Source organism: Macaca thibetana, chromosome 9, assembly GCF_024542745.1.
Source record: "Macaca thibetana thibetana isolate TM-01 chromosome 9, ASM2454274v1, whole genome shotgun sequence".
Taxonomy (NCBI): Eukaryota; Metazoa; Chordata; class Mammalia; order Primates; family Cercopithecidae; genus Macaca; species Macaca thibetana.
Window position 1 is genome coordinate 122,524,207 of NC_065586.1, and position 12,949 is coordinate 122,537,155.

At 43.2% G+C, this 12,949-nt stretch overlaps 1 protein-coding gene across 5 annotated transcripts in view; it reads right to left on the reverse strand.

The window, feature by feature from the left end:
• C9H10orf90 (chromosome 9 C10orf90 homolog) overlaps positions 1 to 12,949 on the reverse strand; it is a 238,070-nt gene that overhangs the window by 32,006 nt on the left and 193,115 nt on the right. For 4 of the 5 annotated variants that reach the window (XM_050803715.1, XM_050803719.1, XM_050803717.1 and 1 more), the window contains one exon: positions 8 to 298. The exons of the other annotated variant lie outside the window; for it this stretch is intronic. In XM_050803715.1, the coding sequence (XP_050659672.1) occupies positions 8 to 298 (291 nt within the window). The remainder of the gene's footprint in view (positions 1 to 7; positions 299 to 12,949) is intronic. 5 annotated transcript variants of the gene reach the window in all.

Consider the following 12,949-nt stretch of genomic DNA (forward strand, 5'->3'; position numbering starts at 1 on the left):
TCCTTACCTTTGGGGAACTTGCTTTCTATCTGAACACCATTGTCTTCCTGTTGAGATGCACATACATCTTGTAAGGGGCAAAGAAACCCAGGAAAAGGGATTCTGGGTTTCAGAAAGCTTTGATGTCGTCCCTCTGTGGGTTCAGAAAGGTCTCTAGACAGACAGTCATCGCTTGGAGAGCTATCCCCAATGGGAAGGAAATGTCTAGTGGGCTGCTGTTCCACTGGAGGAGCAGACAGAGTCATGCATACTTCTCCTTGCTGCCTCTTGCTGCTTCCAGAAAATACTTTTGTGTGTACTAAAAATAAAATGAGAATTGTGCTCAAAATCTCTTGTGAATCCAATCTAAAGTACTGACATCTACCGCACATGGTGCTTTTCTTGGGACAAACTTGAGGGGGAGTACAGTACTGCAAGTTCAGTTAGGAGCTCCATCTCTATACAGGGCTGTCCTGGATTGGGCTTGAAAGAGACTGTGCTCAGTGGTGTCCTTAGGAACTCATATTACATTATCTTCAGTGAGCAATAGAGTGAGTTAGCACCTTGATTCTGGGGCCAGAGTACCTGAGTTCAAATCCCACCTCTGCTACATTTAAACTTTCCAGCCTCACCTATAAAATTGAGGTGAGGCAATAATATAATGGACTAATATTAAATTATTTATTATTATATTATTTAGGTTTCTGTAATAAGTTTATTTCTATAACAAATTATATCTTTTATATAATTTATATGATTATATTATATATAACAACATATCTATATTATATAAATCTCAAACATGAAAATTGAGGTAATGTTATAATGAAATAGTAATTTATATAGAGTGTTTAGCACAGTTCCTGATGCACAATCAGCTTTGAACAAATGTTCATTATGATTACTATTGCAGAAGCATTGGTGCCGAGTTACGTACTATGGAAAATACAGAGGTAGGAAACAATTTATCGGGTCAATGTGCATAGCTCTAATAAAGTGGTGGGTTTAAAGACGTGTACAACATGTCACTTGTTCCCACATTGTACTATCAAAAGCCTGGGAACCACCCTATGTCCATTGATAGGGGACTAATTAAATAAATGATGGTACATCCATGCTCTGCAACGGTTAAAAAGAATGAGGCAGATGCTCTTGTGTGGATGTGGGTTAATCTGTAAGATACATTATCTAGTGAACAAAGCAAAATGCAGGACAGTGTGTTTCCCCAGTAAATGCTTTTAGACTCAGATCTCTCTCAAAGGACACAGAACAGACAGGAGACTGTGTTGTCTCAGGAGAGGGCAATGTAACACTAGGAATTGGGAGTGGAAAACAGGCTTTCTTTCCACCACCCATTTTGTACTCTGATTTTTTTAAACCTCTTTTATTTTGGAATGCCCTATACATTTTTTAAAGAGTTATTCTTTTTAAATAAGGGAGGGACTGCACCAAGTTGTCAGCCCCCCATGCTGATGCCACCCAAGAGAAATGGCCCCACCATTGCTGCCAGTGGGAATGCGTCCTAGCCTTCCTGTGTGTTGGGACAGAAAAAAACATATTGGGAATCCCTGGAATAATAAAAGTTATAAGAATATTCTTGCTATGTTTTCTCAAACGTCTTATATATAAAAAGGAATTGAGCTCATGACTAGCAACCTCTCTCATCAATTTCTCAGAAGTCTGTCATTTGTTCCACCCCCTCTGTCCTGGAGTCCCCACTGCTCCAGCCAGTGGAAGCAGGCTGTGTGGGGCAAGGCCAGGCTGTGTAGTACAGAGGGAAGAGCGAAGACTCTAGGGCTAGAGGGCCCCCAAAGCACCTTCCTGGCCGTGGGATCCAGCACAGGTGAGGCCACCTGAGAGCCATCAATTTTCTTATTCACTAAGAGGGGAAACCCAGCTTTCCATGTTCTTACATGCAAATAAACAGAATGTAGGTCAAAAGTGCCTGCAGGCCCCAGTGTTGGATACATAGAAAGTACCAAAAAGAAAGAAATTGTTATCAGCCTTTGTCATTTGGAGATGTTTGTCTACCTATTGTAAAGTTGACTTTGCTAAACTGTACAGAAAAACGTTTCCAGACTCTTATTTCAAAACATTGGTTCCGTTTAAGTACAAAAGATTGCAGACAGAAAAAGCCCAAAAATAGTCATACACCACCTTCTTTTGTTAGAGCTCTCTGACAGAATCAAAAACCAAATTAGTTATCAGTGATGCAGTCTCAATCTGCCAGGTGATAGGGATCCATCCTGGAGTTAGATTTTTTTAAATTAACTATTTATTTATAGATTTATAAGATCAACCGATCAATATTTTAATCTATCTATCTATCATCTATCTATTCATCTATCTCTGGTTTACTGTAACTTTTTATGTGAATGAGCTATGTAAGTCAGATGTTCAGGCTGTGACTTGAAAGAGTTAAACCAACTCAGAGAAAATAGAAGGTAGTTAGTGCACTGCAGAAAAGAAATATGCAGCCAAAGAGGACTTTTCTGACAACTGATTGATCAGGTCTCATTTTGTGCATTCTGAAATGTACAATCGTCGACTGTGCAGTCACCCTCAGGTGGACCCTTGCAGGACAAGGCGGCACGTGTGCTCTTCTCCTCTCATGCACTCTACGTGTGGGTGGGACTGAGAGTTCTCTGTTCATGCCCAACATTCCAAACTGCATAACCCCAGCGAGGACCCACGGCCACCGCAGGCTTTGGCCACCTCAAGAGCAGCCTGCCAACGAAGTCACCTATCCCAGGCATTTCCATCCACTGGACGGGCGTTCAAAGCCCCGCTCCTGAGTCTGCCACATGGAGAGGGCTAGGCCATCATGACTGTCCTTTAAATAGAAACATTCCCCATATCCCCTTTTCTCATGCCACAGCGCAACAATCTCACAAACTTGATTATCCCAGAACTGAGCTATGCAGCAGGAAGTGAACAAAAAGCAACCAAAGGATTCTGCCCAACAGTTGTAAATTCCTTCTATTGAACTCATATCCTTGACTCATAGAAGAGCCCCTTGGTTCATGACGCGGTACCCATTTATGCCTCCCTCAAGTTCACTTTTACTGCGAAATACATTATATTTACAATGTAGAAATATTAAACAGAGCACCCACAAAGTTACCTCCTAGATTAAGAAGTGGAATTTTTCCGGGGCTTCAGACATCTGAGCTGCTCTTGGATGGCACCCACCCACATTCTACGAGACAGGACCACTCACCTCAACTGTGGGTTACTCCACATTCCTTTTGTCTCTAATTTTCCCACCTATATAGCTACCCTTAACCAATATGTTTTTGTACCAAAATTCTGACTAGCAAGCACAAAGCTAGCTTTTTTTTTTTTTTTTTTTTTTTTTAGACAGAGTCTCGTTCTGTCGCCAGCTTGAAGTGGCACAGTCTCGGCTCACTGCAACTTCCGCCTTCTGGGTTCAAGCAATTCTCCTGCCTCAGCCTCCTGAGTAGCTGGGATTATAGGTGCCCGCCGCCATGCCCAGCTAATTCTTGTATTTTCAGTGGAGACGGGGTTTTAATATGTTGGCCAGGATGGTCTTGATCTCTTGACCTCATGATCTCCCCACCTCAGCCTCCTAAAGTGCTGGAATTACAGGCATGAGCCACCACGTCCAGCAAAAGCTAGCTGTTTTAAGGTAAGGACATCATTGTATCTGTTAGATAAAAGCTTCCAGAGGAGGCTTCAGCAGGTTGGCTGGGCCATAGCTTTCATGTGAGTTTATAGGATATGATGCTGGGGAAGAAAGTAGCAAGGGATGAATGAGTCCTGGACACCAGGGGATGATCACGGTTGGCATCAGGCAGGGCTGGCATGTGTCCGGGCATGCTGGCAGGCAGGAGTAGCATCAGGGGAGCAGGCTGGTCTGGATTTTCTGTTCCCGACCTCACCATGTTCAACTGTAGGCCTTAGGGATAAGTTCACCTGCAGTGAAATGTGAGCCCTATGGAAACCCATGCAGGGCAGGGACTCGGGGTGGTGGAATTTCAAGGACCTCAATGACACATCATCAAGAACAGCCGAGAAGAGGCATGCATCTGGGCTAGGTGGGGACACCGCCAGCCCATGCAGGTCCTTAGGACAACATGAGAAAAAGGTGGGTCTTTTTCAGGACATTTTACCTCCATTGGCCAGAAAATGCTGCCATTAGCCAATCTGATAGAAAAAGATACTTTATTGTGTCTCTCCAAATATTGTACAAATCTTTGATGTTCTTATACGAGCCCCTGTTGAGCCAGTGGCTCCCCACACGCACACAGTTCTCATAACCATGGCAATTTTGCTCACAGTAGAAAACCAGAAAGCATGACTGGTTGCTAAGGAGAGAAACCAGTATGACAGCAAGACTGTCAGTCACATCTCAGAGGAAGAGCAAGAAACTATGAAAAGCAGACACGCGAGCCAGGAGGGTACAGCTGCCCCGGGAACTTTAATAGCCGAAGGCAGGTAAATAACATACAGAACTCGCATTAGAATCCTTTATATCCAGATTAGTTTAAATTGTGTTAAAGGTATTCTCGTATTGAAGATGAAACTTAGCTCTTTAGAACATTCATTCATTCAGGAAGAGAAAGATTGTCTCTGACGTTTTGAGTCAGCTCTGTGCAGCCTCCTGCCCTCTTAAAACAGACTTCAACCAACCACTCAACCAAAAAGACCTTTCTGAACAAAGCAGGCCTCCCTGAGTGTAAACCACACATTTCCTCCATATGCTGATGTTCCGGGCGGTGACGTTTTCTCCCTGCAGAATCTGGGCCATCTTACAACCAACTGTGTCTTAAGAGCTCCAGTAACCCAAGCTTGTGTCATTGTCTCTGGGCCATCAACATAAACATCAATTTCTCAACTCAACTGCAGGGTGGCCCTCAGCATCTCCTACGAGCCCTAATGCTCTTTGCCATGAACACAAGCAGCCCCAGACTGCCTTCTGCCCTCAACACCTTTGCAAAGCTCTCAGGTCTGCATTTTATACGTAGCGTCTCACCTCTTCCTCTCACCTGGGTTCTCCTCCAGCCAGCCCCAAAACTACAGCATCTAACTGGAAACCAGTTAAGAGAGGTTGGCAGGCTTGGGTGTCTGTCGAACACCCACTCTGCATAGGCACCTGCAGGTGAGTTGAGAACTCTTTTGCTGTGTCCTTTTGGCAAGTGAGAGGCTGCCGCAGAGGGGAAGGAAGGCATTCTGTTGCATGTTGTGTGCTGCCGGGGGGAGGTATTCTTCTGCACGTTGCATGCTGCCGAGGTGGGGAAGGTGTTATTCTCCATGTTGCATACTGCAGGGGGAGGCATTCTTTTGCACGTTGCGTACTGCAGTGGCGGGAAAGGCATTCTTCTGCAGGTTGCATGCTGCAGAGAAGGAGGGAAGGCATTCTTCTGCATGCGGTGTCCTGCAGTGGAGGGAGAAGGCATTTTTCTGCATGTTGCGTGCTGCAGAGGAGCAGGGAAGGCATTCTTTTGCATGATGCATGCTCCTCCGTGGACATGGAGGCCACGAAAGAGGAAGGAAGAGGCAGTAACAATGAGCACTCTAATCGCACAGCTTTTCAAGCAAGTGTTGTTTGCTTTATTCTTTTACTTTTAAAGGAGAGAGAAAACCTAAAACCACCTCCAATTACAATACATGGAAGATGAAATAAAATAAAGTCAAGTTAATTTGTAGCCTTTTAAGAAACAAGAGGTTGAGTGTGGTGGCTCAAACATGTAATCCCAGCACATTGGGAGGCTGAGGCAGGAGGACTGCTTGAGCACAGGAGTTCAAGCCCAGCCTGGGCAACATAGTAAGACTCTAACTCTACTAAAAAAAAAAAAAAAAAAAAAAAAAAAGAAAAAGAAAAAACAACTAGCCAAGCATGGTGGTATGTGCCTGTGGTCCGAGCTACTCTAGAGGCTGAGATGGGAGGACCACTTGAGCCCAGCAGTTCGAGGCTGCAGTGAGTCGTGATGGCACCACTTCACTCCAGCCTGAGTGACAGAACGAGACTCTGTCTCGAAAAAAAAAAAAAATACAGAAAGGAAAAAAGCAAAGAAAGGAAGAAGAAAAAGAAAAGAAAGAGAGAGAAAAAAAGAAAAGAAAAGAAAACAGAACAGAACAAGCGTTTTACATGGACAAGGCTGGTAGATATTTTTTCTCCCTTTTTTTTTTTTTTGTTTTTTTTTTTTTTTTGTTTTTTTTTTTTTGGTTAAGGCTTCAACTTTTGGCTGCAGGTTAAAACTTTATTTCCTCTTATGGGATCGGGTCTCCATTTGGTATCGCTGTATTTCACCGCATCCAGACTTCTGTCTAAAATCAACCGATAATTGTTTCAGCACATTTCTGTTCAATTTCTATGTAGTGGCATTGCAGCCCAGGAAGGGAGTCAGAAAAGGTAGGAGGAGGCAGACAGCAAATGGGATAAACAGCTCCCAGCAGAGAGGATGGAAGCAGTGAGCTGCGTTACCCACAAAGATGATCCACAGCAAAAGCAGAGCTGGAGCTGGCGCCACTGGGAAGAAGAAGGAGAGAGCAGGAATGGGAATGCCAAGGAGGACAGCCAACCTGAAAATCTACCCGCAGGGATGAAGGGACACCAGTGGGGCTAGAGGAAGCAGACATGGAGGGGGCCTTTCCTCGCCAGAAAACCAGACTTCCTACAAATACCTTTCTAGACAGTAAACAGATTTCTTCTGCCACAAACGTCAACCATTAGAACCTTTTCTCCCTCAAGCAGCAGACCTCAGGGGCAGAGAGGCTGATGACCAAGAAATCAGACTGACTTGTAAACAGAGGTAGTGATATATGAGAAGAGGCTTCCTTCTTCTGGGAGCTTGGGCAGATGGTCAGGAAGGGAGAACCATAGTTAAGATGTCAATACGGTGTTAGGATATTATTATGCAAATTCAGTGATCAGAAGCACTCTGTGTATTCAGAGAAAAAGGAAAAAAAAACCCAGTATATTCAATGTTATTGTTCTAGTGTCAAGTTTCAAGGTACCATGTGGGCAACTGTGCAGGCAACTCTCATTTGCAGTAAAGACTCACATGCAGTTGTTGCAAAGTAGGAATATATGCATCAATCCACACGAAGCATCTCTAGAAAGGACTGGATAACTAGCCAGTTCTAGTTATCCATTATTATTCTGTTGTTAGATAGTTATGATTATTCCAATAATGTCATACACCTAGAGATCTTCAGGTTGATGAACAGAAGTCTTAAAACATAACAAAACTATTTGGAAGGCAGAAATAAAACACACATACACACACACACGTGCACACACTCATGCCTGTCTGCTTCCTAATAACAAGATTACTTCGACTACATTGCGAATCATGATCAATAGAAACAAGTTCCAATTAAATATTAGATCACATCTTTCTACCTTCCTTTCAGGAAGTACAGTCCCAGAAGATCAGTTACCCTACAGTCCTTTATCCCCAAAGCATGGCTCAGATTCCAGAAGCACACAGGAAAATAACTTTAAGCTTTTCTTAAAACTCATTGCTAAAGTTTCCAAAAGTGACCCTTCGAAGTAATAATTATTTCATACATTTCAATAATTACTTTCATTACTTTCATTAAGACATTTCCATTTAAAACATCTTTTTCTAAAGTATAAAAGCAATAAATGATCACTGTAAAGAAAATCTGACCTACAGAAAAGTATTAAAAATTAAAATACTGACAATCTGACACTCCCAAAATGCTCACAGTATTTGTCTCTGGGAGCTATGACATATTTCTAGTATATTAATATATGAGTTTTTTCCTTCATTTCTTTCATTTCCACTTTGGATACAGCTTGTCACTCACCTGGGTCACCCTCTCTCATACTCATATCCACTGACATCTAAAAGCACAGGTTCACTGAGACATGCCTGTTTGGGAGCGGAGCTGGGGTGCTGGGCTCCTTGCTATTGATGGTTCTCCTTTCGTGGTGCCTGGCAACTTCAGCAGGCTTTCATGTCTCCTCCCACTCTTGCTTTCCTGGGTACTCTGACAATTACCAAGCAGACAATGCTGCATGTTAAAAATTGGCAGAAAAAAAAAAAATCAAGATAATCTTCCAGGCGTTGAAGGGAACAGCACAGAGGAATGTTGACCAAGGTCGCCACAGAGTGAAATGTCTGCTCAGGACCAGATGGTCATCCCAGAACTACCAGACACGTACGTGCACACATGCATGCGTGTGTGTGTCTGTGTGTGCGCATGTGCATGAGTGTACGCACGCACACGTGTGTGCGCGTGTGCATGAGTGAAGAAAGGAGGTAGCTTCCATGTCAGATTTTTAACCTACTACCCTCATCTGAGGGTACTGAGCTTTTAGTATTCCAGGGAGGGAAGAAACAAAGTTTTTCTGTGGGTTTCTCCTGCTCCCTCAAATAAATTTTGTGACTTCTTTATCTTCAATTTAACTATTTATTGAGTACCTACTATGTGCCAGGAAATGTTACAGGGCACTTGGGATGCAACAGTGAAAAGAACAAAATTCCCACCCTCATGCCTCCTATATCCAATGGCCATCATTTCCACGCCAGCCCCACATTCCTACAACCACAGCTGCTTCACCTCTGAGCTCGTAGATTAAAGCCTCTTACTCACTGACTACATCCACTAACTCTTCCAGAACACAGAATACTACTCTGTTCATGCCTTTTACTCAGAATCACTGAGCCCTCAAGTCCCCAGCACCTCTGCTGCCAGGCACAGCTGGTTGCCTAACTAATATCCATTTTTGCTTTTTTTTGTTTTAACTCAGAAAACCCCCCATTTTGTTCAAGATGGCAATGGTCCTAGTTAAAAACATTTTGGCATCATAGGTCACTGCTCTGGTCAGTGAAATATAAGTGGAAAAAGTCCTTTGGGAGAACTGAGCAGGTCTTGAGAGGAGATGGTCCACACAGTATTTAGTATGGATGTGGATGTGATGGCTGGAGTCCTGGCAACTACTTTATGAGCATAATAATGAGAGCCACACCTAAAGGAAAATGGAATAGAAAGGAAGGGGTCAGAGCCATACCCTTCCCCAAGCTACCTACCTCTGGATCTTTTTTTTTTTTTTTTTTTTTTTTACAATAGATACACTCTTACATTTTTAAGCCACTGCTTTTTGAGTATCTAGTTACTCAGAGTTAAACACAAGTCCTAATTGATCTATCAAGGCATAAGAGTAGATAGATTCATGGTAGCATAGAGCACAATCACATGGCATATTTGTTAAAACTCAGACTGCTGGGCCCACTCTGGGGTTTCCAGTTTAGTATATCAGAAGTGAGCCCCAGAAATGTTCATTTCTGAGCTCCCAAGTGATGCTGATGCTACTGCTTTGAACCATACTTTGAGACCCACATGGTTAGGTTTCATTGCAGCAAAGAAACAAAGAACAGAAGCAAGCAGATTTTGGTGGTGCAGTGCCTTGCTACTAAAAAGGTGGTACACAAACCAGTAGCATTGACCATGCCCAGGAACTTGCTAGACACACGGGATCCGAGACCTCACCTCAGAACCACTGAATCCGAATCTGCATTGTAACCAGTTCCCAAGTGGTTCACATGCATGTCCATGTCTGAGGAGCAAGACCTGTTATATGGCCCGTGCAAGCCTGGGGGGCTCTGTCCATCGCGGTCATTCAGGGACGTCAAGGAGGCTCCATCTGCCTCCTTGACTATGGGCGCTGACAGGAGTGGATAGAATGGATCATTGCACTGGCCCATCAAGGCTTCACTCCAGGTGAGTCACATCACTCAGGACTACATCAACCATTAATGTCAGGGTGGCGGGTATGCAATCCCATCAGGTTCCCAGAGAGAGAACAAGAATGAGAACGAACAATTTAAGGACTCCTACAGTCAGCCTGGCTTTCTTCTTTCCTGTCCTTCAACTAGTCTCAGAAAAAGGACTACAGAAATTTAAAATAGTATAAGTACAAATGTATCTGCTAGAACAAAACACAAACCTTCTTAAATACCAAAACAAAATAAACGAAATATGTAATTTCAAATTACATATGAAAATAGTAATTTCACATGTAGCAAAGAATACATATCTTGGAAAGAAATATAGCAAGTATGAAAAAATAAAAATAATTATTAAATTATGATAGTGTTGACACCAAACATCGGTCATATCAATAAATGTGTCGTGGTTTTTTCTGTATTTTTTTTTTTTTTTACTAGAGACGGGGTTTCACCGTGTTGGCCATGATGGTCTAGATCTTCTGATCTTGTGATCTGCCCGTCTTGGCCTCCCAAAGTGCTGGGATTACAGGCGTGAGCCACCACGCCCGGCCTATATCAATAAATGTGAATGGACTTAACTTATCTTTTAAAAGAAAAAGACTTTCAATGTGGCTTGTAAAACAAGGGAACTTTGGCAATGCCTAACAAAGCCACATCTGAACATATCTTGCAATTCAGCAATTCCCCTACGAGGATTCCACTCTGATGGGGCTTACGAAATGGCCTGCAGGCCTCCCCCAGCATCATCAGCTCCTTTGCTTTGTCCTCTGTCAGCAAGTAAGCCAAGGGCAAGCCTTAGAGATCTAAGGATGAGGGGTGAGGCCAGTGGGGAATAATGGCCCTTCCATAGAACGAATGGACATCATTTTGATTTGCATTTGGGCAGACCAGGCAGGCTCCTTCAGATAATAAATTCCAACTCCATCACTGAGCAGTGAATGACACCTGTGCTGAGCAGTTCAAATCACTGAACAAATATATCCAACACGTGGGAGCTGGCTGACGGAGCCCTGGAGAGTCTTTGAGCTAATGAGCCTGGTCAAAGAGAGGTGGAAAGAACCATTTTGAAGGCCGAAAGGCAGCAAGCCACAAAGCATCTTGAATGAGACTAAAACTTGCAGGCAGTCTAGGGAGGACCCCAGCTAGATCAGTGAGTGAGGGCTCATGGAGACTAAATTAAGGCCTTAATCATCCCTCAATTATCTTCATGCTTAGGCTTAAGCCCCGGGATAGTCCACACACACAAGCAGATCTTGATGTTCCTAATCTTGACTTTCCTACATTTTAGGACATCCGCCTACAGCAACTTCCATGCATTGATTTTGAACACTGGCGCATCGACTCACCACAGCCTCCTGCTCAGGACACCGCCTTCATCATTAGCATGGCCGTCATTCTTGTTTGGACAGCTGTTTCCTGGCAATAATTTGAACATATACTACATTTTCCCCTCTTTATAAAAATGAGTAGCAAATGGGCATATGAGTATGGTTGGCAAAACGTAATAACTATAATTAAGTTGAAAATGGAGATCATTAGGTGCTGGAAGAAGCAAATCTTTAACCTTAATTCACGGACATGGGACTGAAGCCAGAAATGGGTTGATTTCATGCTGAGTTGTGAAGGAAATGAACAAAATTGAAGAGTCGATTTGAAATGTGAAATACATATGACCAAACACTAGGCCTACGGATAAGTTATAAAATCAGAGGTTTTATATTACTGTTGAGAGCTCTGATCACAGAATCTCCTTTCTAATATGTGTTTTTTTTGGGATATGTATTCAACGTCCAAACATGTTCTCAGGACACCAACCGTAAGGGATCCACGGTTTTGGTGCTTTGTGGGCTGGGGACAGGACGGAGACAGGCTTGCCTGGCCCAAAATACCTCCACTTCCTGCCTCTCCCGGTCAGTCCTGTTCCTCCCTCCAGCCCCCTCAAACCCTCATTTCCATTACAAGATCTGGAAACCCCATTTTGGGAAGATATAAATATCTTAGAGGATTCCATGTCAGGAAAGGAAGTGAATTCCAAGGCTGCAGGATTCCCGTGGAAAAGGCCCCGAGTTCCACTTCTCAGCACTCCTGGGGCCGCTGGAAGCGCTTCCTAGCCTCACTGACATCATCTCTCTGGTTTTCTCAGACACTTTTTGCAAACCTCAGTCATGTCAACCCAAACTCAGCTGGAAACACGTGGCCCTGTGTGCATCGCCTTCTAAGAACACTGTGCCCTTTGAAGAACTATTTTTGACAATCAGAATTGGAGACAGTCCCTAGGGCCTCTGAAGAGAAGCACATGCCACATGAAAATAGTCACTAAGAATAAATCAAGAGACCAAAGGAGCCTGCGTCAGTGCAAGCCGGGCTGCAGGCAGGATGCAAGGAAGGCGACACTGACCCCAGCTGGTTTTCTCTGCCTCCGTCTCTGTGACTGCGAAGCTTAGACATTTAATGTCCTTTTGTTGCGGAGTCCCTCCCCAAATGACGACCTTTTCTCAATGCAATAAACAGGTGGTGTGGCACCAGACAAATTCTCCACTTTCTAATCACTCCCATTTAACGCGGACTTCCTGAGTTATTTATTTCTCTTCGCTGAGAGTAATTCATAAGAAACAAAATGTATTTGGTTTATGGCTTTGCCCCATGAGACCACTTAGGTATAGAAAATAGAAATATGCTTAACTACTTCTTGAAAGCTACCATGAATATTTGTACCTAGGAAAAGCATTTCCCTTACACCCTAAGAAGGGAGGAATTTCTTTTGGAAAATAAATGTATCACCATTTTACTTTTTTTAAAAAAAAATTTTCATTTTGGAGCAATGTGGAGAAGGCAGAATTCTGACATTTTTAAGCTCAGTGAATACGGCCGAGTGTTGTTTTATATGAACTCACACCACTGGCAGTGAATTATGCGGAATGATTGTAGGATGTATGTATTTTTCCGCCAGACCTTCTCCCCTTTTTTGGGTCAGAATATTCAACATTTTTAAAGAACATTTAAAAAAAAAAAAAAGATACTTGATTGCTTTTCATTGGGCTTTTAAGCCTCAGAACACCCCAGTCAAATTTTCCCAAAGCTTCTCTTAGGAAGACAAGCCTGCCACGGTTCACACCCTCTGGGTCTACCCGGTACCTGCCCCACTCCTTTGTGTTTTGCCTTGACACCTTTTAGAGAAATCTTTTTTAGAGCAAGTACAGATCCCCTTAAAAAGTGAGTTTTCAGGCAGCTGGTCTTTAGGTTGC